Source organism: Amblyomma americanum, chromosome 1 (genome assembly GCF_052857255.1).
Source record: "Amblyomma americanum isolate KBUSLIRL-KWMA chromosome 1, ASM5285725v1, whole genome shotgun sequence".
Lineage (NCBI taxonomy): Eukaryota > Metazoa > Arthropoda > Arachnida > Ixodida > Ixodidae > Amblyomma > Amblyomma americanum.
Genome location: NC_135497.1, coordinates 352,454,545 through 352,481,495, shown reverse-complemented (window position 1 = coordinate 352,481,495; position 26,951 = coordinate 352,454,545). Strand labels below are relative to the sequence as shown.

The 26,951-nt window shown below is 45.0% G+C and overlaps 1 protein-coding gene across 5 annotated transcripts in view; it reads right to left on the bottom strand.

The window, feature by feature from the left end:
- Nucleotides 1-20,914: 20,914 nt before the first annotated feature.
- LOC144115576 (E3 ubiquitin-protein ligase RNF212B-like) overlaps nucleotides 20,915-26,951 on the bottom strand; it is a 68,715-nt gene continuing 62,678 nt past the window's right edge. For 3 of the 5 annotated variants that reach the window (XR_013311458.1, XM_077650002.1, XM_077650001.1), the window contains 2 exons: nucleotides 23,676-23,747; nucleotides 20,915-21,351 (listed from right to left, as the gene is read on the bottom strand). Coding sequence is in view for 2 of the 5 variants with exons in the window: in XM_077650002.1 (XP_077506128.1) it covers nucleotides 23,719-23,747 (29 nt within the window). In the remaining 3 variants the exon portion in view is untranslated. Of the gene's footprint in view, nucleotides 21,352-23,487; nucleotides 23,520-23,675; nucleotides 23,748-26,951 lie in introns of all 5 variants that reach the window. The other 2 variants (XR_013311457.1, XR_013311459.1) reach the window with 1 other exon arrangement.

Here is a 26,951-nt window from a genome sequence, read left to right as displayed (position 1 = left end):
AGTTACAATTCATTGGAACATTTGACCAGCATTCTTCAAGAACGGGAATAATGACAAACTACGTAGCAGCAGTTATATTGCAGTTTTTTCGTGCATCACGTGGCCTAAACACAAACTGCACATCGCAGCCATTGTTCGGTTGATGAAACCGAAACTGTGTCAAGAAGAAATTGAATTATAAATGATTTAGCAGTTGTAGGCAAATACCACGGGGTGATCTATGTAATGCTTAAAGCATCATTTGAAAGAACAAAAATAAAGCGTGCAAACAATAGGTGCGCCTACTCCTTTTAAGCTTTATTAAAAAAATTTCCCATTAAATCTACAAGCTTTTCTTGTGCATTCACGTGACGTTCCATTAACTGAGCCTCCTTCTCTGAGGCAGCTGCCAGCGCAATTAGAAGCTGGCGTTGCTCTTCAAGCAGCTGCTGCTGGAAGCTTGAGCTATAAGCTTTCCTCTTGCGTGAGCGCTGCCTCTGGTTGCTTGCTGGCTCCTGATTTTCAGCATTGTCCTCGCATACAGCTGCGCAAGAGGCAGGTGTATGCGGTGAAACTGGGGCATCCCAATCCTCAGTTGTGCTCCTAGAGGGGCTTGTGCGGGCTTCCATGCTGGCGATGAGCTGAAAAAACGAATGTGAGAGAATTAACATGTGCTTATCATAATCCATGTATTGGTGGCAATGAAAGCAGCAAAACGTTCTCGACGTAACCACTTTTGTGCAGACTTCTTCAAAAAATGACTTTCTTCTCAAGAGTTGCACTGAATTGCAATTAAAAATTATTGCACTGTACCCGTAGCACACAAACAGCCTTTTGTATGGAACAGTAATCGTATAACATTTTCAGCAGTGAACAAGTTCACATCAACATGCGGAATTCCTTGCATTAATGAAGAATTTCATTTTTGGAGAAAGCAGTGAATGTATGAGTCTGGAAATGTATGTAGGAGACCATGGAAGTGCTCTGTGCCTATTAATATATGGTGTCATTTCTGTGCTGCTATACAACCAATAATGTGCACAAGGTTTGATGTAAAAGTGAGTGTAGTGGCATGGACTGCATTTTCGTTCACTTGGGTTATTAATTGCAAGCATTAATGCAGTGCCGAAAAAAACTGCTGCCCACCTGTTGTACTGTCATACTCTCTTCAACCAATGAATGGTCATTGGCTGGCAGGCTGCCCAGAAACCTGTGAATTTCTGAGAAATAAATCCATGCAACTGGCGCTGAGCCCGTTGTCCTTTGTTTGGCACAGTTCCTGAAACAGTTTAAGTCATTTGTTATTTGCACATAAGCGCCAGAATAAGCAGGAAATGGTGAGTGGTAAGAGCTCGCTGCATGCAAAAAGATCTAGGTACAAAATGTAATTGTTTACGGTGAAAAGGCAATCTCGGAAGAGCAGCGTAATATAGCTATCGGGTTGGGGGTCAGGACATTAAATGCAGTTGCACATTCATTTATAACTGACTGTGATGCCGCTTCCAATAAAACCTTTCATCCCCACTTCTCGGCGACTACAATGCGCCTCAATCCTTTGTGAACTCACTCCGCAAACTTTCACGAAACCGTGCAGCACCTCCGCATTGATTCCTGTAAACGCACTAGCAACCAGCCCGGAACACCAAAGTCTAGACCAACAAAGGACTTACCTGTATGCTTGGGTGAGGTTGTCAATCTTCGATTGCACTTGTTTGCGTGATTTATTAATCCCGCTTCGGGCGAGGCCTTGCGCGATGGCCTCATATACTTTGGCGTATCTCTTCTCTGCCCTGAGGCTATCTAAATGCTCTTCCCATATCGCGATGAGAGCCCAAGTCTCCCGTTCGGTCCACGTGGCGCGCGGTTTTATCGGTTTGGCACTGCCAGACGCCGCAGGTTCACCGCCACTCATTTTGTCAACGCACACACACACACACACACAAAAAACAAGCACGAAACTGTATTAAAAAAAAGAGCAGTGCAGTCTCGATGTGCGATAATCGTGGGCGAGCAGTGGCGACCTGAGTCTAGTGGCAACAGCACCGCAGATGTGACGAGCTGCTCTCCGTCGCTACTCGCTACAAACAACAAACAACATTGCCGACATGGCGGCATATTTACCGTGACGCTCGTATATCTGGAACGAGAGTATAGCGTGGTGATATTGCCACAAAACAAATGATCTTATATTTTAAAACACCACTAATCTTATGAAGTGAATTTATAAAATGAAAATTGAACGTTTCTTTTCTCAATTTATTTATGCTGTTAACTCGCTGGGAGAGAGAGTACTCCCTTGAAGCCTGGAAGGACGAACTCGAGCTGCTTTGTTTCGAAGCTCCTTTGAGCTAGGTGTCCTTTGGCGCGTCCGTGTGGCGGCGCGCGTTCGTCCTTAGAGTAATGGAGCATTAGTTCAAAGTACCTTTACAGTGTCCGTGTGACAGGGGTATTACATTTATATTGCTCACAAACTACCCTTGCGATGTATATATCTTGTAATGACGTAGACTTCAAGGTGGTTGATCACTACGGCATGAAAATAGGTCCACACCAATACTCGGAGTGCCTCCTTCCAGTGCAATTGGCAGCTACGTTCTTGAGTTGTATCTGAGTACAGTAGCAATTGGTTAATTTTGACCGCAACACTTTCTACGAAAACTCAGAAATAATTGCTCTGAAATTGTGAAAATATTTTTAATAAACCATAGCATTGCAACGAAAGCAAAGTACAAAATTATTTTGAAATCCACATGCCAGGTCATTTGAAATGGAAGAAGCTCACACTTTCAGTTACATTTTACGTGCATGCCAGCCAGTGGCCTAGGACCTTTCGTTCTGAATAAACTCACTCATATGTGGCATTATTTCATGCGCCAGAATATCGCAAAATTCTCGTAACCTAAGAAGAAATTCATTAAGTCCTCTGAAGTTTCGGCGTCATCCACTTTAAGCCCCCCATCCGATCATAGTTTACACAATTATGAATTTAGTTTTGTTGCATAATCTGAAATGTTTTAAGGCACGAATTTTCAGAAATATTAAAACTTGCAATTACGCATGTATCTGTTCACAGGATAAATTTGAGCATAAAGCGTAATTTTGCTTCTGACAAACGTCTGCTTTTCTTCGTCTGAATGGGTGCCTCATAATTTCTTACGGTGTTTTGTAAACAGCCAACCATGAAAAACAAACAAAAAAACGCTAAGCAGGAAAACCATGCAGCCCATTATTTTTGCAGAAACATGTAACAGTGGACGAGGATATATCTCGCGTCTCCAACATCGCTGTCGTGCTTTGTTGTTTCTTCTGCAAGTCAGCCTCACCAAAGAGTACACCGTCGTGTCCGGTTCATCGTGGAATTTGCCGAGCAGTTCAATACGGCGCTGAAGGCTGGCATACTAGACATTGGCAGATTGACTCTAGACCAAAAATGAGCAATACACTTCTTTCAGAACGTTTCAGACGTAATTGCATTGCGTGCTATCCACTAATGCCGTTTATGTTTGCAAATCCTCTCTTAATAAACATTAATTCATTGGTCTCTCATCTGTCTGATCTGAGGCTGACTCACTTTACTTACGAGTTTGCATTGAACGTCCAAACTTTTTGCACACATTAATAAACCTTACGCGATCCGAGTCATTTGGAAACCTCTATAGACCATCACAATTAGGAGCCTATCACGCACTGAACATCAACCTTAAGTCCTTGCAATCACTTGATCAGATAGTTTTTTTTTTGTGCTCTAAAGAAGTTTGGAAATCCCGCTCTGGCCCTACTCATGCTCTGCCTATGAAGGGTTTTTTTTCGATTCTGCTATTTGTACCTGCCATCTTTTTGTTGTGCGTTTATTAGTGCTTCCGTATTATAGTCGGACCTCGTTATAATGAAACGGTTTATAACGAAGTAAAGGATATAACGAAGGAATGACGATTTCCCTTGCAAGCTCAGTCAATGCGGGCTATTACGAAGCTACGGCTTTCGTGAAGTAATCACCGGGCCCCTTCATTACATTAAGATTCAACTGTATCTCAGATTCCGCGAATTGTTTTGATTTGTTTCCACATTTTTTATTTCCTTCCCCCATAGCTTCATTCGAGGCTGTATGTAAAAATAAACAAACAAGCCAACAAAAATCTGTGCAGCTATGCCATCGAACAGTGCCCTCGCATTGCTACCATTTTGACTTTCCACCAGCGCTGGTTCAGCCCTTCATAAAAGATTAAGCGATAGAAAGGAATGTCTAGAAGCAAGGAGAGAATGGGAGCTTTTAGAAGAGGAGCATAGAAGGCATTATTGAGCATCTTCGTCAAGACCAGAAATGGATTGAACAGCGTCTCAAGCATAGAAAATTATTTGGCCGTGTAAGCGGAATGGCGCAAAAGCCTTCAAACGGATCGTGATTTTAGAAGATGCTGCGTCTACAGGAAAAATACCCGCAGGGAAAAAAAGATATCTTTTTTTGGTCCCTCTTGTTGTGGTGCGGACGTTTTGTTGGCTTCTTTCAAATCTCGGGCCCTGGTTGTTATTCGGGATGGCGGACGGGAACACCGTGCCCATTTCCATTGTATTCAGCGGTAGAGATGACGCAAGCGGCCTGGACGGAGGTGACGGCCACTGGCGAGCGGAAATGTTTCTGCAAGGCCGGCTTCGTCGAGTGTCTGATGCCGAGCCTGATGCTTCAGAAGATGACCAGCCCGGCGGCGATTTGTGGCAGCGCATTGTCGACTCCAACATGGGGAGTCATGACGTCGGTTGGAATGATTTTATTTCTGTCGCTGACAACGCCGGCACCGCGGAACCGTGCACAAGCGAGGACATTGTTTCTGAAGTGCGAACGAGAGTGACGCGGAGGAATCGGATGAGGATGAAACTTCGGAGCCAGCGTCCATAAGCGCGCCCGTAGCAATGGCCTACATAGAGGGCCTCAGACAACTTGTCTATGCCAAGTGCCTCGGCGAAGAGCACGCTTCTCCTTTAAATAAACTAGAAACCTCACTCATCGCATCTGCGCTGCAAAAACAGACGTCCATCACGGACTTTCTTGCAAAGAAAAAATTGTGTTTTTTGACAAGCAACTCTCTTTAAAGCTGTGCCACTTACTACAAACTTCGGAATATAACGAACGGATGCCGCGTGACGCTCATGTTCATTATAAGCGGGCTCGACTGTAGAATAAACTTCAGCTGCTAGTCAGCACCTACCTTTGTCTTTTTTTATGCCTTGCTTCTGCGCCTGCCTGTTTTTACGCTGCTAATTTTAATGACTAGCCCCCCTTTTGTTGGTTTGCTAACCTTGCGTGCACTCTCCTTCTCGGCTGCCAGTTCGTGCTTGTGGTGCTCCCTCTCGGCCGTGAGCTCCCATTTGTGCTGTTCCCTCTCGATCGTGAGCTCCCGCTCGTGCTGCTCCCTCTCGGCTGTGAGCTCCCGCTCGTGCAGCTCCCGCAGCGAAGCCAGCTGGGAGGCATGGAGGGAGCGGATATGCTCCAGCTCCCGTGACCGTTCCGTCGTCACCTCTTGGTACTGGTGCAGGCGTGCGTGGAAGTCCGTCTCAGAGGTCCTCAGTGCCGCCTCGAGCCTTCTGTTTTCGTCATTGAATGGGGGAGGATCGCAAGGGTAAAATACCAGCCAGCGTCCACAGCTCAAAAGAAAAACTTTAAGAGAGATGCAGGCTTTGTTGCAGTTTGTTCAGCGGAAACGATATATTTATTCCCAGAAAATGTGGAGTTAAAAAATTGGTAGGGTTTTAACTTAGTTAAACTGAGTAGACGTGTGAAAACATGAGTTCATTCTTCGCCTCTTCCTTCGGGCATCTGCCCGTGCGCGAAACCACGCTTCTCGCTCTTCATCGTCACACCATCTCTCCACTCGGCGGCAGCTGGCGCTACGCCCTCATCCCATTGGCTACAGCTGGCGTGACGCTCCTCTGAACTTACCTGAGCTTCCTCCCATTGTTTGCAGCTTGTGCAACGCTCCTCCAATCTAACCCAATTACCCATGTTATTCTGAGGCTTCACACAAGATTCTTCATTGGGTTTGACCCTGTTAAGTAGTGCTTTTGCACAAAAATTCAATATTTTTTTCCATAATTCGATTCAAGCTCCGGACATTGATGATGACATTGAGGGCATTGGAGTGGTTGTTAATGGAATGTGCTTGGTGCAGTGGTTTAGCCCCAGATGTACAAAAAGAAAAATTCCACCACAGTACACTGGTTTCGAAGGGCGCAAGCCGTGTAATAATGCGATGAGTTCTGTTTCACTTTCATTCAAGTGGTAATTTGTTTACTGCCATTCGCATGCAACACAGTCATTTTCTGTTCATCACGTGGGGTCCACTATTTTGCGCAGGCTCACTAGACGTGCTTAGATCGTTTCAGAACAGTTGTCAAGCATGACCACTCCTGCAATGTCTGGAACTGCCTTGGACAATGTAAATGTACTATCAAGAATGTTCCAAGTTGTGTTTAAATACAGTGCAGTCAACAGTGTCATGGCCATTCTCATTCCAATAACAGCCAGGCATGCAAATTATTGTCACTACAATTTCTGCCATCGCGTGTTCTTTCTTTTAAGGTACATATTTCCCCAATAAAGAAGAGTTTGCTCAGGAGGCAAGAGGCAAACTAGAGACAAATGAGTAAGAATACGTTAACTAGGAATGGGCGCGATGCAGGAGCCCATGCACGCAACTATAGCTTTGCAGACAAATCCAAAAGATGCATGGCTTCCAAGCCCATACCTTGAGCAGGTGCATGGTTGTCGTCAAATGCTTGCGGATGACCGCGTCTGGTGCACGAGACAGCTTGAGTGAGAGGTAGACGAGGTGCTTGAATGGGTTGGCCTCAACAATGTCCAAGATGGACGAGTCCGAGCCGGTCCGACCGTGCACCACCAGTGATACCACGAACCGGGGACTCTCCTGGCAGAAAGAAAAAGAATGTGCACAATTTGCACAAGCAGTTTGATGTGAGTGGTGCTCCTTAGATATTTATTTATTCTACCTACCCTCAAGTGCTGTGGAATTGTAGAAAGAAAAAAAAAGCAGGGAAAAGTGCCAAAACTGCTTTGTAAAATGTATAGTGGCTTCAGCCTGCGAAGCGATATGCAAAGAGGGTCCCAGGCAGCTGGAGGGAGCCATTAACGCTGTCGCGTCATACCCATAAGGCGGAGCTTAATTGTGCCCCTAATTTTTTTTTTCCAAGCGCCCTGAAAGCTATTGGCATGCACGACTTTCGGGGACATGTGACCTTACACCGGCATAACGATATACGGTCCGTTGCATGCTAGCCTTTCGCTCTTTCCCCCCTTTCCTCTCGTTTCGTGCAGCTATGAAGGAGATGAAGAAAAAAACACACTACGGGTGTTTTCACCGGTGTGGCCCCTTGAAATTATCGATGGCCGTTACCTTGACGAACGATACAGTGAATGGGGAAAATGAGAGAGAAAAAAAGCACGTCATCGGTCACAGTGTGCAGAAATCGAAGCAGAGGAGCGTCGACGTCGTGAGGAGTTGCACACTCGACAGCTGGAAATTTGGCGCGGGGGAGGCCGGTGACAGCGGCGGTGTGGCCTAGCTGATTTGATAGTTTTTTTTTTGCCAGTGCTTTGACTCTGCCGCTCGTAGGGCCGTTATGAACGGTATCCACACTGGCGATTAAAACGAAGATTCATCGCCCGGCAGCGATTAAAGCGAAAATTCAACGACCGGGATGACCACGTGGAAGCGGCAATTTCGACAGACCGTTGACCCACGAGGACCCCTGCGAAAAAAAAGTGCCTCCCAGGGAAGCAGCCGCTGCCATCTTTCCCACGCACACGAAGAAGGGGAGATGACCTTTCCTTCGTCTGCAGTTCCTCGCAAGACGCGGCTGATGGTGTACAGTTGAAGGGGGAAGCGGGCCGTGATTGACAGCTTCGGATGAAGTAGCAGTGGACCTCCGAATCCTCCTCTCCCAATCCCACGGGGCTCTGCGGGCTACGTGCGGTCGGCAACTCTTCCGACCTGTGTCTTGTGTGGTGAAAGAGGCGAAGCCTCAGTGTATTTAACGAGCGTCCTGAGTACGAACGATCGCTCTAGGCCTTAGCGAGATGGCTCATCCAGTGGCTCTGGGCCTTGGCGACAGGCTCATCCCGTCGCTCGACACTAGGAACTTTTAATTCTTGACTGTTGGTTCTTTCTTTCGTAATATATTTGAATAAGTTTCCCTAAGTGCAGTAAACCTGTTTGTGTCTTCATTCCCCAAATGTCAGCTTCCATCCTCCCTCATCCTTTCTCCGGCCAAACAACGCTACTCTGCATCGAACCAACCAGCCATGCTAACCGATTTATAACAACTGGTGGCAGCCCTGTTTGTGTCTTCATTCCCCAAATGTCAGCTTCCATCCTTCCTCATCCTTTCTCCGGCCTAACAACGCTACCCTGCATCGAACCAACCGGCCATGCTATCCGATTTATAACAGTGCATGTGTCTGGGTATCGGGTTTACATAGATATTTTCTCTTGCAGGTGTCGAAATTTTGGACTTGCTCTCACTAGTTCGTAGTGCCTGCCATAGCCCCAGTTTGGTCCGAATATCCCTACCTGCTTGTGTTGTGGTTAGGTGTTTTTTTTACCCTCCAGAACCGCCTCCGTGAGCTCCTCGAAGGTGTTGTGTACCCCGAGTGCCAAAAGACGTTCCGTTGATGTCGTTGGCAGGATGTTCAGGTCAGTGTTATAGTCTCCCCTTATGGCATCAATAATGGCCCTCCTATCAACGATTCTTATCTCTTGATTACAATCGTAGGTAATCCTGCTTACGACTATAGGACTTGGACTAGGCGGAGGGTGTTTTCCTCCCTCATTCCTTTTCAATGCCAGGTTACCCTTCTAATCAATCTTGATATTTGGTTGCCCGTGGCCTTGAGAGTTTTGACTGCATGATCTTCTCTCAGATTGCTTTGTAACCACAGCCACAAAACTCTGATCTTTTCTTTTTCCTGAATTTTCTTGCTTCGTAGGTAGATTTGAATCTCTCCTAGGGACTTATTTTTCCTTTGTAACCTGATAAGTTCGGATTTCTCCAGGGAGCAATGAAGACCTGCCTCTTCGGCAAATTCTTCGACCGTATACCTATAACTGCTTGCAGAGCTTCTTCCTTCTACGCCAAGGATCCCTGTGTAGCCCATATGGCGATATTGTCCGCGTAGAAGGTGAAGCCGATATCTTCGCGGGTTAAGAGCTTTTTGGTTAAGTTGAGCATTCCTGTGTTGAACAGCATTTGAGTGACTTTACAGCCCTGCGGCGTGCCTTTCTTGTGCATGGGTACCATTGATGATCGGATCTCTCCAATTCCTATGGTGGATGTGCGATCTGAAGGGAATGCCTTCACATAGTTGAAGATTTTCTCCCCGCAGTTGATATTGATTAATTCTTGTAATATTGTGTGGTGGCCTAAATTGTCGAATGCTGCTTTCAAGTCTATTGCGAGTAGGATGTTTTCGCCGTGTTTGGGGATGGTATTTATGACTTCTTTGATAGGGAGGAAGACATCCTGGGTGCAGAGTCCCTTGCGGAAGCCCAGCATGCAGGAAGGACATAGGTTGTTTTCGTCTATGTCATTTTGACGCCTCAGATGAATTACTCGTTCACAGACCTTTCCCTGCAAAGGAGTGAGGGAGATTGGACGGAGACTCTCTATAGTGCTTTCCTCCCTTAGGGATAGTGATGATGTTCGCTGTTTCCAAGCCGACGGCAGCTGGCCCTTCTCCCACAGTTCTTCGTTGATGTATTTGCTTAGGTCCGTCAGGTGGTCGGCGCTCAGCATCCATAGAGCATTCACTCCTGGCGAAGCGATAGTGGCCCTGGCAAGCACAGCGTCCCATCTCAGGAGGCCTCGCTGCAGTAACACCGGACAGAAAGTGCGCACTGGAAGAATAGATTCACCACACAGACGGAAGCGGGGGGATGTGTGTTGGTGCCGGTATGACAGGGGGCCTTCTAAAAATAAAGGCAAGCTACGCGCCAATTATAGCATCCAAATCCCCACCTAGCCGGGTTCAACCGGCTGATCACTGGGCTATGCGGCCGGATTATTATTCACCAATCAGACTCTCTGATCGTTGTTGCAAATATCTTTGCGCACACGTCGGAGGTGCACAGGAATGCCTCCTGCATTTCATGCTCAAGGATTGCGGCTATGCGCATTATTTTCAGCCGTGCCAGTCACACCTCCACATGGCCCCCATCGGGATCCCGTCAAAATTACCCGGTGCGAGAGTCCGGCACCATAGCCTTGCTTGGGCGTTGGCTGCTAGCATTCCGACTTATGTGGATTCCCTAATTAAAGAGGCTCTCAATAAATGTGCGATACTCCTGGGATGTTAAAAGACGCAGCTTCACGAATATCCTCCAGCAAGAATTTTTACGCGACAGCGTATGCAGCTCGTTCGGTCGAAAAGCCGTCGGCGTACTAGTAGTCGGCACCGGACATGTGTCGGAAATAATCGAGGGCTGCGTAAAAGAAATCGTATCATGGTAATTTGTGGTTCTAGTGATTGACGATTGGTCGCTGTGTGATAGATGATGACGAGTTTTATGGAATCATTGTATTTGATTAATCAAAGAAATGAAAAATTGAAAAAGGGGTTCAAAGCTTGGTGTCAAATTGCTCTGAATTAAGAAGCCAATGATTAATGATGGTATTTTTATTTATTTATTTATTTATTTATTTATTTATTTATTTATTTATTTATTCATACTGCCGGCACAGGCCTAGGCAGGAGTTGCAGTTTTACAAAGTACACATCTTGTTAGAACTTTTGCATGCAAAATACAATCAAAAACAAAACGACTCTTTGAACATTAGAAATTTTTGCACGTCACTGACGGCAGGAAAAAAAAATATTTGAATAGCGCACAAAAACGTCAGCCGCTGTGGTGCAATGTGAAGAAGAGAGGCGCGTGGCCGTAATAGCAAAGTACAACAACTGTAATTAAGAGTAGGTCCGACTGACAGAAGTTAAATAAAAGAAAACAGAGAGCAATGTACATAGATCACTTAGAGGGTGACAGGTAACAAGGCTAGTATACAAGACATGTTTTTATGCCCTCATAGAATATTCCCGTAGTGCAGCTTCAAAGCCCTTAGTCTCAGAATTTATAACTCCATTGGGTAGTTTGTTCCAGTCGTATATTGTCCTCATGAGAAAAGAATAATGAAAAGAGTCTGTCCTGTAAGTCAGTGGTTTGATATGTTTGCTGTGTTTTGTCCTTGACTGGATGGAACTGTCTGCTACAATGTACCTTTCGAGGTTTACTTTGTAATAGCCACTTAAAATATGATAAAAGAAAACAACCCTATTGTTTTTCATTTTCTTCTTAACAGTGGTTAATCCAGCCTTAATTCTTAGTTCTGAAACTGACTGTATTCTAGAATAGGCATTATAAATGAACCTAAGAGCTTTGTTCTGCACACGTTCACATTTCAAAATATTCTGCTCAGTGTATGGCTCCCAAATGGGGCTTGCGTAAGTAAATAGTGGCAGGACTGTCATTTTATATGCTAACAACTTGACATCTGGCGTGGCATCAGTTAGTTTCTTCCGTAGCGTCCAAAGCTTTCTGATCGCATTATCACAAACTTGATCTACATGCGATGACCAATTTAGATCATATCTGAGACACAAGCCCAAGTACCTGTACTCAGCGACATCTTTTAGAATGACATCATGAATTTTATAAGAAAATACAAGGGGTTGTTTTTTACGCGTCATATGCATACAAACGGTCTTCTCTGTGTTCATCTATTTGCCACCGTTTGCACCAGGTACTGATTATGTCCAGATGGTCATTCAGTCTCTTCTGATCATCACAAGATTTTACAGTACAATATATAATAGTATCATCTGCGTAATGTTTAATCGTTACCTCTGGTGAAAAGCCGGTGCTCATATCGCTAACATACAAAGAGAAAAGCAAAGGACCTATCGCAGAGCCTTGTGGAACACCTGATCGTACATTTTTATTTGAGCTGGCAACGTTATTAAGAAAAACAAACTGCTGTCTGCGCGTTAGGTACGCCTCAATCCATTTTATTACAATAATATTAAGAAAATTTATAGTGTGTAAAAAACAAACTGCTGTCTGCGCGTTAGGTACGCCTCAATCCATTGTATTACAATATTATTAAGAAAATTTATAGTGTGTAATTGATCAAAAAATTATTGAAACGATTAAAAAAAGAACAATCCGTTCAATGGTGTTTCCAGCGGGCAAAGCGTCGCGCCGAACGGAAGATGGCGTTCCGTGGACTCCCTGGCAGCGCTGCAACACGCTGTCGCGGCCCGCTCTTTAAGGCGAAGCTTAAGCGTCCTCCAACTTTTTAATGCGTTTTGTCGAACATTTTTTTCGAACGTCAAACAGTGCACAAAAAACACCAGGACACTTGGAAGGAACGACATGGACAAGAGCATTTCTGGTGTTTTTTTTTGTGCGCTGTTTGACGATGGAAAAAAATGAAGTACCAACTGGCCCAACGTTCTACCTTGTTTTGCAGAAGCTGAGTTATGTGTGGTCAAAATTTGAATTTCGGCGTCTTCGTGCCTTTCCTTCTCCTGTTGTCATTTTTTGCACGCTCAAAGGTCGGCGATCTCCCGCCTGCCCCATCGCTGAGACGCGCGGGAATTCGCCAGGGGCCGGAGCTTACTTACGACGTATGTACCTGGCCCGCCGGAGCGAGGCTGCTGACTGACCGCGGCCATGGTAGCTGTGTGACGCCTGAAAGAATCTAACCAATAGCCATCTCTGCACAGAATTAAATCCGCAGGAGAATGCCACGGAGGAGGGCGTGAGCATGAAAAAACTGGCCGGCGATTACACTTCTCGGTAATGCGATGTTTGAGCGCAGCTGCTGCGGTATTTCAACCATAGGCGACCGCCGATTGGACACGCAGGGCCGAACGGAGGCGGACATGGGTTTAGTCTTCTGCGTGCAGCGCGCACAGCGACCCGCCGCCGCCTCTCCTCGGGGAATCCTCACTGGAAACATTAGCAAATGACATTACAGCTTTAGTCACGTGCCAACGGCGCAAGCGAGGAAGTCAACTCTGGCTAATGTCATTCGTCCGAAATGACGTTATAAATTCGCCGCCTGACGGGGGTCCATTGCAGTTGCTTGGAATTCAGTGGGTTGTGTAGCGCAATTCAGTGCCTTATTCGCCGTCTCCCCTCCACTTCTCCAGAGTCCTTAACTTTCGCGGGATTGGTCATGAATCGCACGCGACGTAGCACACCATACTACACACTATTTGCTCTTACGCTGCACCATTTACTCAACATCACACATCACTGTTTGAATTGAAACGCGGTCGCAAACGGGAGAAGAACGATTCGGCACACGCTGATTTACGCGGCGCGGCAAAATGCCACGAGCAACGGCCGGCACAGCTTCCTTTCAACATTACAATTTCAATAAGGAGTCCATTCAGAGGGATTGGGGGAGCAGGGGAGAGACGATCGCCGAAGGCGGAAGCACATTAACCAAGCCGCCAACGCGTGTGCACGGTCTGTCGATCGAAAAACCAAGCACGAAATTTCTGGAAGCTGGGGCGGCGCCGACAAAGGTAGTAGGCGCCGCAGCTGGCGTCATTTTATCAGCCAAACAGGGGCCTTTGGTCGTTCAGAATGTGGTTTCATGCTTGTAGTGGCCGAAGCGGCTTACAGCAGCAGTTTTTAGGCGCTTGATGGACCAATCACAGCTCCGCCCGGGCACTGCAGGTTGGTCATTCGTGGTTCGGAGACTGTTAGTAGGGCGTACGCAGACATACGCAAAGGCATAGCGAACACTATAGGCACCGTGCAGGAGTAACTCCGGCGCGATGCGCGCGCCCCTCGCGGCGAAATGGGCAGACCGGGTGGGAGACGCGCGCCGGCCCGCGCCGCTCAGATGCGGCAAAACTGCCCGGGAGCGCGTCGTATTCTTCGTTTGTTGTTTTGGTGATATTCTGTGGTCGCAGATGAATTGCAGCGCAGGAGTCTGCAATAGCACATACTTGAACTCGCCAGGGACAATGTTTTTCACGTCCGCAAACAAGTTCTACGAAGAAAAGCGACAGGAACAGTGGATGGCTCTCGTCCCGACGGGCAGTGAGCCGGCAATCATGTCAGTATTCGCCGCATGACGTTGTTCCTAAAAGAGAAAAATAAGGCACTCTACAAACCCCTGCATTCGTAATTTTTCTCGCCATCTTAAAAGAATCAAGCTATTCCACAATGTTGCACTCGTATTTTTTGTTGCCATTTAGCCTACCCGACAGAAGGAAAGGGCCTGCACTAGGAACCGCAGAACGCGTCTTGTGGCGTGCGCCGACGTAGATAGTTATTCCATAACGCTCCGTGGTTTGGTCTATATTCTCCAAACGGGTCACTGTGTCCGCTATAGCATGCGTAAGCACCAGCACCATGTAGAAAAAGTAATGAACTGGCACATTGGCGTTCGCTGCAGTGACCGTGAAATACGGAAACCGCATCACCAGATTCGTAGTGTGTATATTGTGTTTGCTTGACATTTAGGTCGCGAATACAAGTGATTTCTTCCAATATGTGAAAAGAAGTAGCCGGCGCCGCTGTCAGGCACCAAACTTCGCTGTCATATCTGAGCAAATAAAATAAACAACATATCCCTTTGAAATTACTGCACAAGACTACGTCATTGTTCCGTCTACCGAGAAATGCCGCTTCTTCTTCAAATCTGGCAAGTTGGCCGATGTAAGGTTTTGATCAGCTTCCCGTATTTCAATGCGTTGTTTTCTGATGTCTCTCTTGCTTAGAATTGTATTTCAATACGTTATCTTTTATTTCTCTTTCTTGAATAAAATAGGTTCATTTGCTTTAGTTTTTTTTTTTTGAGCGTCCTTACACTTTTTGTTCTTTTTTTTTCTCCGCACCTACACCCTTTTCTTCCAGCTCCACCGCCGTTTCCCTTCTCAAGTGGTTTGACAACCTCCCCCTCCCTTCTCATTTTTTTTCTACCTTTCCTTCACTCTCCTCTTCCTGTCTTGTTGCAGTGCTCTCCTCTAATTGTAAAGCAAGTCTTTGTCAGTACTTTTGTTCTCTTTTGATGATTGCAACTTTTTTTTTCCGGGGAAGTGCCCCACAAACACTCGGCTTCGACACAGGCTAAAATGTGTCCATTTTCCAATAATAATTCAGTCCTTAAGTAAAAGGATAAAAAATTTTATAGTTGCGATGATTTCCTCTCTAACCATACAGACGGGAAAACAAAAATTTTTAAGTCAGGTGTATCTTGACGGCAAGTGAAAAAAAAATTCGAATTCGTATGTTCCAATCGGAACATTTGTAAGAGTCTGCCTAATATGCTGAATCAGCTACCTCCTGTGCGCATACCAGTGCGATGTGGAGGGAATGATCAAATGGCGTCTTGTTGATGTTCGCTGTGGAGACCGCCGCTACATGCCGTCCTTTAAGGACTGTTCTGTCATCAGGAGAAGAGGAATGTGCCCCACCGGAGAGACAATTGAAACCTTTGAAAATAATTCTGCCTGTCTACTACGTGAGTTACCTCAATTATTCGCACAGACAGGGAGAGCCGGCCGACGTACGCGAATTTTCAGACCTTTCGTCAGCTTCTCGTATTTTGTTTCCACTTCTCCGTTTCAGCTCCCCGTCCGTTCATTCCTTTTCTTCTTCTTCCGCACCTTTTCCTTCCTCCTCCAGGGGCACCTTCTTGGCAGCGTTCTTTTTCTTTTAGCTTTCGACTAAGTACGTCCCCACCTCTCACAACAATCTTCCCCCGGCCGTCCCGTTCGGTCGACGTGCTTGTGGCTGGCTTTGTGTCGCGCTGTACCACACGTGGGGGCGGCCACAAATCTTATTCTGTATTTTTCTACTTCTTTTTGCATCGCATTTTCTTATCCCCTCTCCTTGGTTTTGTTGTGTTTTCCTCCTTATTCTTGGGCACCCTTATCCTTGTGTCGTCTGCTCTGTTTCTCGTGCTTTCCTACTTGGAAATAAACGCCCAGCATAAAGCCAGGACTCGTCCTTGTCTCTCTGTCTGGTGTATTCATGTTGCCGCACTGTTTATCCATCGCTGTGTCACTCCAACTAGCCGAAATTGCCGCCACCTTGCTGCAACAATCCCGAAAACCTTCCGACGGCCGCGACTCTCCCAACGGATTTGCTCCGGCGGCCACCGGCGGCGCTGTCTGTTTGCCGAGAGTGCTGCCACCTGGGTTCCTGCACGGTGCCCATAGACCTCCTTCACCCCGCGACGTCACGAAGATGCGCTGGCGCTGATGTCAGCAGCGACTTTCGCATGGTAGGCAAAACAGGTTCCGCTGGCCCGTGCTTACCGCAGCTACCGGCGGCTGCTTCAAGCCTGTGCACTGCAGAAGCAGCATGTATTGACCAGCTGCGTCACTGCTGGATCCACGTAGTAGCATAAAAAAAATTAAATTAGCCTCGATAGGTTTCTCGCACATAAATGCCGCGTTAGGAAACTGGCTAATAGGCATTGGGCCACGGTAGTAAAGCGCGAAGTCTGGGAGTCGATCGGCACTGCCACTCAATGGACTTAATAGCATGCAAGTTACTGCGTTTATTCCCCTAAACATCAGGATAGTAGGCTGATAATTGCGCAAGGAAAAAAAGCATATGTAGCTGCAGACGTATTTATCACCTTGAGCCTGAGTGCACGGGGCGCCGGCAGGTTCACTCGCCCCCAAGGAATGCGTTCTTTTGTTAATACCACAGCGTGTTTTAATGGCGTGTTTTATGACACTTAAATTTACTTGAAACTGTTTCTTGATACGATGACGTAAATATTTGATTCGAGTAGAAAGAAGTCTGGTAAGTTGTGTCAATCTTGCGCGGTCGCGTTGGCGTGCTTAGAATAGCGCACCTGAAGTGTGCTAAACGCGATATGCTTTTTCAATGCACCATGCATGTGTCAGGTTTCATGAGGTAGTACATGATCGCGATGCTTGTTTGGAAAGAAGCAGCCGCAGGCGTGCTACTAACAGACACGTGGCGAGATTGAGAGGGGACGCGGTAATGAAAAGTGTTTTCGTTATTTATGCATGCGATATGTAACTAAACTTGGTGCAAATATGAAATTCCTACGCTAGTTTCAGTAATGCCTTTTATTTTTAGCTATACCTGGTGCAGTTCTGGGTAATTATAATTAACACCCTCGTCAAGTCACCCCAAGGTCTTAAATAATTGAGTAGATAGTGCGCAGTTTTTTGTATGCCAGCATGTACACAAAGCCCTGTACTGTATGATGACGCAATTAGTTATTTTTCTAGATGATCAGAACATATATGCATGCATAGTTACATGAAAACGTTTCTTACAAAAAAAAAACTAACATAGTACTGCCCGTGTAGGAAAAAAAATCGAGATATTTATTACGTTCCTCAACGTCTCAGGAAAAGTTTGTGACAAATGGAATCATTTTATTTTCATGCGTTACGGAATTACGAAGGTGAGTGATCCAGTCGCAGAAAATGTGAGAGGTCAGAAAACGAACCTTAAAGTTCATTCCCTCGTTTATGGCCTCTTCGCTTTCGCTTTGGTCAAAGAAATGCGGCACTGAAATCAAAGAAATTACCTCACAATTTTTGATGACCACACATCTAAATAGCGTAATTTATAAATTTGTACTCAATATTTTGGTATAATTTTTCATCACGAAACAAGACTCCAGGGCTAGGAAAGACAATAATTCTAGAAATAAAAAATTTTCACCAAATCGACCAGCTAAACAAGAGGACAAGTCGGCATGGCTGGTGCGTGGTCATGCGGCTAAAAACAGCGCTTAAGCGAGACAGAGGAGATCAGAGACACGACGCTGTCCCCACTTTTCGCACAGCGCGACACGTATGCCAACAGACGATGAGCGCACGTCTGCTCCGACGAAGCAACACCAGCGCTTCGCCTCACTACTGTCCCGAAGTAAAATCATTCCGGCTAGTGCAGAGTGTCAAAACTTGTTTTACTCAATGCCTAGCGTATAAACCAACGGAAGGAACACTTTCTACAAGTTTACTACTAACCATATACACAATACAAAGTGGCAAACTATTTCTCTGAATACGCCGCACGTGGCCAACGCGAGCTCGTGTACTTCGACAAATTACTAAGTTGGAAGCATCGACCATTGCTATGATTCGCAGAAACTGGAAACGCGCCTACAAGCCTTGAAAACCCGCGCTCAACACCTATACGCAACGCCACTCCCCGATCTTTTGCATACCACGAGCCCGCTAGCGAGTCCAGCGCCACGTCGTTTGTTTTCAAACATGCAGGAGGTCTATAAAATAGTGTTCTTCGTACTGTGCATGCGCCAAACGATATTTCAAATTGAGCTTTTACGTTCGCATTACGTACGCTGTTTTTCAAATTTAGCGTGCGTGCTGCTGCTTGCGCTAAGAAAAATAGCTTCTAAAATTCGCATCGCCCACATCCCCCGCTTTGGAGAGAATTCGTCAATGCTATTCGGTTTTTAGGCATATTCATTGACTTTAAATGGTACGCGTGATATTCGCTTTTCCTCCTATCACTGACAGTAGAACGAATGAGGGATAAACTTAACCTGTTTTCGATTCTGCGACCGCCGCCTGTGGATTGCCTTGATTTGGACTTTTACGCCCAGGTAATCATAGTGGTCATAGCCTTGCCAAGTGTAGTCGTTAGGGTGATAGGCAGAAAGGTTCGAAAAAAATCAGTATGATGTTATTAAAAACCTTTCTCGGTTCAGTAACCTAAAAAAAATTAGGCCGTGGCTCGACTGTACAGGCCATGGAACTGGCTGTCTACGCTATACGACTTGGATAACCTTGGCTAAGTGTGAAAAATTTGTCACAAATTATTTCCAGAACTCAACACCAAATGGCGCCACTGCTGCCTGTGCTATCGTTGCATTCTTGTAGGCATATGATAAACTAAAAGTGTGCTCATGCGACTTCTGCTGTAACCTCCTGCTAAATGCTGGCGTATAACGTACGTAAGCGCTCATGCGCTATATTAAAGGTCTCTATTGTCTCCAGAATTATAACTACTAGCGGAGAAAAGTGCAATCAGCACATTGTGATGGGACGGTTCATAGCTTGGTTTCGGTTTTGCATCCGATTCTAACGCGCATTTGTTTCACGGCTCAATTTTCGAGCACGAAGAAGTGCGTGTCAAAATCGGGTAAATATGGCAGTGCGCGTATTGACCCCCACCTCATAGCTTGACCCATTGTCAATGGAACAAATGTCTGAAAGGTCATATTGCCATTTTGTTCAACTCAATTGCAAGTACTCTAAAAGTGACCATTTACATGCAAAAGCCCCTGTTGATTAGGGATGGACTTTTTAAAGCGGAACTTCCCGAGAACTTGAAGACTGTACGAGGAAGTGCAGGCAGTGTCATGGCTAGCCATCAATTGTGTTTACTCACAGGTAGTGATTGCATCTGGTTCCAATCTGACAACTCTGAATCAGAATTACGGTGGTGCCAAAATATCAACAGGCAATGCCGCTTGCGATCCTTAGGTAGTGCTGCATTTTTTGTTGTACATCCTAGCACTTACTTCATCCGAAATTGAGATTTACCATGGTTTTTTCATGCCTTTATGACTCCCACTGTACATTTTCAGCAGCTTTTGTTTCACGCTTGCGCAAAGACATTTTCCATCTGAAACATATTATGCAGCTAAAGAAAATTTTCATCTTTGCGGGGGGGTGGGGGGGGGTGGTGATATTATTGCTCAGATACTGTATTCTACGGTACTCAGGAAAAAGATGCCTGGCAATGTGCTGTTACAACAGCTGAAGCCAACATCAGTAGGAAAACCATGTTAGCCTCATATTACTGCAACAGCTGTTGCGCTTGGAAGATCAGTTTATGCCTGCACGCATTTACACCTGCATTTGCTAGTGCAAATGATTTATTACACGCACTTGCAAAAGCGATCATGTGATTTATGTCCCGCATTATTGCAAAGAACCGTGTGCCACAGGCTGTGCTACTGCAAGCAGCTCTGCAATAAATAATTCAAAATTCTCGCAAGAGAGCAAAATCTTCACCCATGGTTCATGTTCAAAGGAGAGCGAGAATAAACTTTATTCACTCTAAATATGTTGAAACCACAGCTCCTCCTTTGGTTTCTGTGTGCCACTTCTGCAGGGCAAATTCTCTCCTATCACCTTCAATGGACAACAGTCTCCACAGTGGCAGAGCTGCACGGCATCAAAGAAAATATCTTTATAATAAATGTTGTGACGAATAGATGGGCGATGGGTGACATTCACAGGCTTGAAACCAGTCCTACAAAAATCTCTCAAGTCTGTTTAGGAAAACTAACCATCAGCCAATCTCCTTTGACATTAGATATCCCCAGCACACTGCCATTATGAAAACGAGATGGCAAACAAAGCGACTCGCAAAGCTCTGCCAGGCAACTTGCAAGTTCTAGTTGACATCTAATAGTAAATCTCTGGAAACGTGTAATTTCAGTTCATTATGAAAACGAGATGGCAAACAAAGTGACTCGCAAAGCTCTGCCAGGCAACTTGCTTGTTCTAGTTGATAGCTAACAGTAAATCTCTGGAAACGCCTAATTTCAGTTCATGTTCTTGATTTACCTCATTATGCAATTGTACAGAGAGGTTTGTTTTGGCCTTTTTAACAAATTTGCATGGTTAAGTAGGTAGTTTCCGCTTAACGAATGGGTAAAAAATTTCACGCTTCCTTTAAAGCTTTCTGAAGCCATTCTGTGTTCTTTATTCAGTAAGGTGAGATGTGTAAATTGTGTTCCTCTCATTTTGCATTCCCCGCACAAGTTTCTTGTAAAATTCACTTCGCGAGGGATTGATTATGCGATGTTCAGTTCTTTGTGTTGGTGCTGCTGGCACAAGCTGGGTTTCGGAGTCTGCAGGGCAATTTTCTTGAGATAAAGTGAAGTTTTGTTTTATTAGGTACACAACAAAGGAGGCACACTTTGCCATCTTGTTAAAGAACAACGCTATTTCAACAACAGCCTAAAACTAACTTTTAACTGGAAAAAAACGTTAACATTTCATTAGAACTTTAACAGCTAGCTACGTTAAATGTGTTGCAGTTATTGCTGTGTTCTATTCTCAGAAGCTGTTACATGCACACAGCTGTTCAGGCATACTTTGCCATCTTGTTAAAGAACCACGCTACTTAAAAAAGAACTTTAAATTAACTAACTTGTAACTGGAACAAGACTTTAAACTTAACTTCAACAAGAACTTTTAACAGGTAGCTATAATAATATGTTGCAGTTCATGTTGTGTTCTAACTCCTGGAAGGTGAAGCTTTCCCAGAGCGCGTGTGGTCTTCTGAGAAGCACCTGCTCACTGGGAACCTGAAAAAAATCAGACCAGCATCGTGAGCTCCTAACTGCCATCAGTAGCAGTTTCTCATTGAATTCTGGAAGTTCAGCGAAGCGCTAAGTTGGGCTGGTTGGCGCATGGCAATAGGAAAAGGGACGAGACATAAGAAATGGCAAGAGACACAAATGAAGTGCTGAGACATTTTTGGAGGTACTCACACAACTGCTTGTTTTTCTGGCCTATCCCATACGGTGTTTTCAGTAGCTATCAATAAACTGAAAATTCAATTAGCTGACTTTGTGTCGTGGTATTATGCACCCTGCTTTGTACACACTTCTCATCTTTGTAGGTATCAGTGAAGCGCAGCAATTTTGGTGATGCCTAGGAAGCCCTATGGACCCAACTGTTTAAAACAGGCTCACTGTTCTGAAGCTCTTTAAGTAATGCCCAGCCTCACTAGTTCTGGCTCCCCGAATTTAATGGGGCGTATGATTCACCGTAGCTGAGTTGTTAGCTACCGGCAAAGTTAGCCTTCCAATTACTCTCCCTCCAATTGCTCCACCATGGTGAAACTTAAATATTGATTGCAACAAAAATATTGGCGCAGATTTGTTAGCTAGCGCAGCTGCACCACCATGTACACAAACTCATGCAACAGTCTTCAATCGATGCTTTCACTATTTTGAATCGAGATCGGTGTGTTGAATGAATTTAGTAATCTCTGGTATACAGTCCACACACACCCTGGGTATAGTCTGCAGGACTCAATTTTCGCTGCAAAAATATTTTTTCTTATGATCGCACCTTGTATATAGAATCGCATAGTGTCCACAAAGCCCCAAATAACTTTTAAACGTCTAGCATGCAGGTTGTACACCATAATTTACGGTATGCTAATAATATCGCATTACGGCAGTGAATTGCTGTTTGCATATAGTATCTCACAAAAGGCACTGGCACTTCATCCTGCATGGCTACTGATTACAACATGGCCTGTCTGTTACATTAGGAAAATACACCTTTCTAGTCCATATGCTCTGGTTTACATGAGATTCAGTATAGTAGAAACCTAATGCGATATGATTGCTGATGTCATATCCCCGACAATGTCACCACGTAGAGAATATCAAGCGAAGTTTTGAGTGGTACATTGTGTTGACATTGCCTTGGAGCCAATGGAGCTGTCTGCTTCCACTGACAGAAAACTCATGACAAATATTGGAATATTCAAGGTGCCACTATCATGTTACTTGCAGTGGAGGAACTTCTGCGCCAAACTTCGCCAGCGTGTTGTGTTGATTTTTTCACATTTTGTTATTGTTCACAATTAATAAAAATTACACAGTCTTCAGCAAAATCGTTTTTCCATTTGTTTATTTCTGGCTATCCTTTTTTATTAGGAAATAGCATTTTAACGAGAGCAGTTGGGAATAGGGTTTTTCATTTTTTTGCTTTACTATGGTCACAGTGAACACTGAACTTGCCAAATAAACCTGAAGTTTATCAATCCCCTTTTTTATGTCCTGCAAGAACTGAAATTTTGGTGCGAACCATTTTTTTCTGCTATAAAATGCCATTTTCTCTGATAGAAAACCTAAAAACTTCTGCTAAAATTTCAAATTTCTTTTACTGCAAAACCTGTACAAAAGCTGCTATCAGAATCTTATCGCCAGTTCCATACACACTGTACTTCCAGACATTGCTGGATGCCTGAATCTAGAAATGGGAGATGTGCCCAAAAAACATTCTCTGCACACCTGTTTCTTGCCTGCACTTTCTTGTCAGAGAGTCTAGCTGTGGTAATGGCCAGAACAACGTTTAAGCAAATGGCGATTAGATTTAACTGAATGGTCACTTCTACAACTTATTTCTCAAAGTTCTTGAGAACGACGATGCTTGCCCAAGAGAATCATGCAATTAAATAATGCTGGCACACTGTGATGAAAGAGAAATCAATACCATTCATACATACAGCAGGTACCTAATGTGAAAACTAGAACCCTCTTCACAAGAATTAAAAGCAAGCTTTAAAAGCATGGTTGTTGGAAGGTCACTGCAACTTTAACATTTAAGTGCTCTTTGCTTGGATTTTTGATTGGGCATGCAGTTGTGTAAATGTGCGCCACATTAAGTATTTGATGCTTTTCCTAGAGAACAAATGGACTCACCCTTACCGCTGGATTAAAATATGTCTTTGAATCTGCGAACAAAGCAGGTTTCTTTTAACATAATCACCATACTGCTACAAGCAGAGATTACAGTGCATACCACCTCTGGGGTCAATTATACCTGAAACATGGCCAAGAAAGACACTATTTTTTTATTACTTTTGGATCCATAAATCATATGCACTCACCTTGAATGAGAATCAGTGCTTGGTGTCCGGAAGCGGATGCTGCTCAGAGACGAATCGGAGCGTGGTAGTGACCTGAGTATATTCATCAAGAGCAGTTGTGGATACGATTGAGTGCAGTCATTTAGATGCTTTGCTTTTTTAACCCCCACCCTGACCATATTGGACTAACATCACTAAGTACAGGAGTCACAAGGCTACATCAACACCGCTCAAAGCATTATGTATGAAAAGCAGCCAGTAGTTCACGCAGTGGGTGGTGGGAAGAAGACTGGCACTTCAGAGTCAGTCAAGGGCTAAATGCTCTACACATGTGCGTTAATCAGAGATTGAAAAGTATGAGACGTGTTGCTGTACTTTATAAGTTCATTCCACACCAGAAACGTTAATGCACGTGAGTGTATTGTACAACACGCTGCCCATTACAGATGGTCTGTAAGCCTAGAAATAGACCCGCCGCGGCGGCTTAGTGGTTGGGACACTCTCCTGCCAAGCTGGAAGACCAACGTTCAATCAGAAGCAGGGCGGCCGCGTTTTGACGGAGGTGAAACGCAAAAGGCGCCTGTGAGCTATGCGATGTCAACGCACATTAAAGAGTCCCAGGTGGTTGAAATTAATCCGTTGCACTTCACTACGGCATCCACCATAGCCTACATGTTGCTTCGAGACGTTAATTAAACACCAAAATTTACAATTCATATACTTTTGGCTGCTGAGCCCAAGTTGACGGACAGAATCCCAGCCGAGGGGGCCCATTCGGATGGAGGCAAAGTCCAAAAAAAAAAAGCCGGCTGTGCGATGTCGGCACGCATTAAAGAACCCCGGTGAACCCGCATTCCTCAACCACGGCGTCCCCAATATATTCCTGATGTGGGGTACTATACATGCATCTTTTGGGAATGGAGAGAAACCCAAGGCACTCAGTGTCCCAAGGAACAGCTTCAACACCAGGTAGGAGAACGGTGGAAATCGCAAGGCGGCGGACAACTGGAAGCGAGGCCAAGGTGGCAAATGTATTGTGGCCAACGTGGTCAGGCGCAAATGCAACAAAGGTTGATGGTCTGCTCATATAAATGAAGCGTATCCGCGCCAGTCGGGAGGCCTCCTTGGGCCAGCTGGCCACAAAAATTGGGTGCACCACTCTGATCCAGAAATGAAGCAGCAGTTAGAACAATAAAAATGTTCTACAGAAATGGAAATGTTCTGCAGGGAAATGTCATAGCCTCCGCCTTATCGGACTTTGAGGAAATTCTGATGGTTGATTACCTCCAAAAGCTCCACAAATCAATGCCCAGTACTATTCGAACTTTCTGGAAGCACCGAAACCTGCCAATATTTCGAGGAAACACTCTGAAAAAGCTAGAACTTGCGGTAATTTTTTAGCTGGACAACACGCTCTTCGACGCAGGACCCCATTTGCTTGAAGCAATGCACTGTTACCGACCCCACCTTAATCACCCGACCTCGCTTTTCTGAGAGGACAGCATTTTCCCACTGACAATGCAGTCATAACTGCTGCTGACAACTAATGTCGCCTCCGAACCTCAGATACATTAGGAATAGAATCCGTGCGACCGTTATAAGTGGCTAGTCAGTCGAGCCCAGTTCAAACGGACCTGAGGGTAGCGCGGTTTTCTATCATTTATATCCGAAGTTCATAGTAAGTGGACCTGTGATTAAAATTTGGGGGACTTCTTAACCACATTCTTAAAGAAGAAAATGTGATAGCATTTAGGTTGCCTGCTGTATGGTGTCTATAATGAGTGTCTAATGTTCTTGCGATTTTCACGCCGAAACTTCTGTTGGAACAGCCTCCACTGCCCTTATATGGTATGCATAACTCACCAGCTTCTTTAGTGTTTGAGTACCTTCTATTGGATTATCAGATGGGGTTATACCAATCTAACAAATCCGCCAAACAATTCCCACTAATCCACAATAATTCATTTTCTTGGGTAGACCTACTTGCAAATTTCTGCGGTCCTTTGGAATTTTGGGGGGTGGGCCAACTTCAAAAATCAGGGGGGCTACCTGCCATGATGGGCAGGTTATGATGACGTCACAAAGTCACGTGACCTCTGCCGACCAATCGGAAAATTCTGTACCACTGAAACCTTACAACTATGCGACTTTACTATTTTTGTCGCAGGTTAATAAATTGCTATCAATGCCTTTTTTTTTCAGGCGTTTGTGAAACGTTACAAATGGGCTTTGGGAAACTTAGACGACGTTTAACCTTCCCTTAAGAGTATAATGTGAAAACATTAGCGATCCCTACCGCTCAAGTACTTGTTCTCTTGCATAGATTCATAGAACGCGGAGAGTCCTCATACCACAACTGACACGGTGGTGTGGTTGAACAATGCGCCAATGCCCCTGCAGGTTGCTGTTTCAAAGATGGCCACCGATGGGGCTTATAAGACCCAGGTTGCTCTAGTCGAGCTCCGGTAAGGCTCATTTTTACACATAATGTTTTCGGGAGGCTATCTACCTCTTCGCCAATGAGCTGATTCCCAGTGCCACGGTGGGCAGATGGCAATTGCATTGAAATTAAAAAACAATGGCTCATGGTTTAGCATTGCTAAGAATGAAATGTTTCGCGAAAGCACGTTTTACAGGCAGACACCACTGCCACATACCTCAAAGCGCGATTGAGGTGTCCATTTACCCAGGGAGCCAGCTTTCTCGGCTAGTTACGTGAACTGAAGGGGTTGCTTTGCCTGCATGCCTTTGTAAGGGCATGTATTTTCGCACGATGCACCCAAACTTTGTCCAGCCACAGCGCCAAGGGTAACCGCGTTTTCGAAATTCTAAAAACTGATGTGGCTATTACTAACAACTGGCTTTACAAATCTGTGATTGCAACTAGTCACTTAACTCTATTAGTTAAAATTTAATCTCTAAAAATTAGTTAACCAGTTTACTATTAAAGGCGATTATCCGGTTTTCTCATGTCCACCAACACTGAAAATAGTATGCCGCAAAAGCCATATTTTTACCCCGAAAAGCCTATTTTTTTTAATTTTCGAAAGCATTCGCTGATACAGGAGGTTACACACACACGCACGCACGCACACGCACACGCACACGCACACACACACACACACACACACACACACACACACACACTTTTTGCTACTGGTGACGACAGCGAATAAACCAGTGCCATATCTCAGTAGACGGGCGAGGGCAAGAGTTGTGAGGCAAGGCTTTTGAGATCCCGCATCAAGGCGGGATTTGCTGAAACCTGCCTGAGCCCTACCTCATCGCCCAATCTAG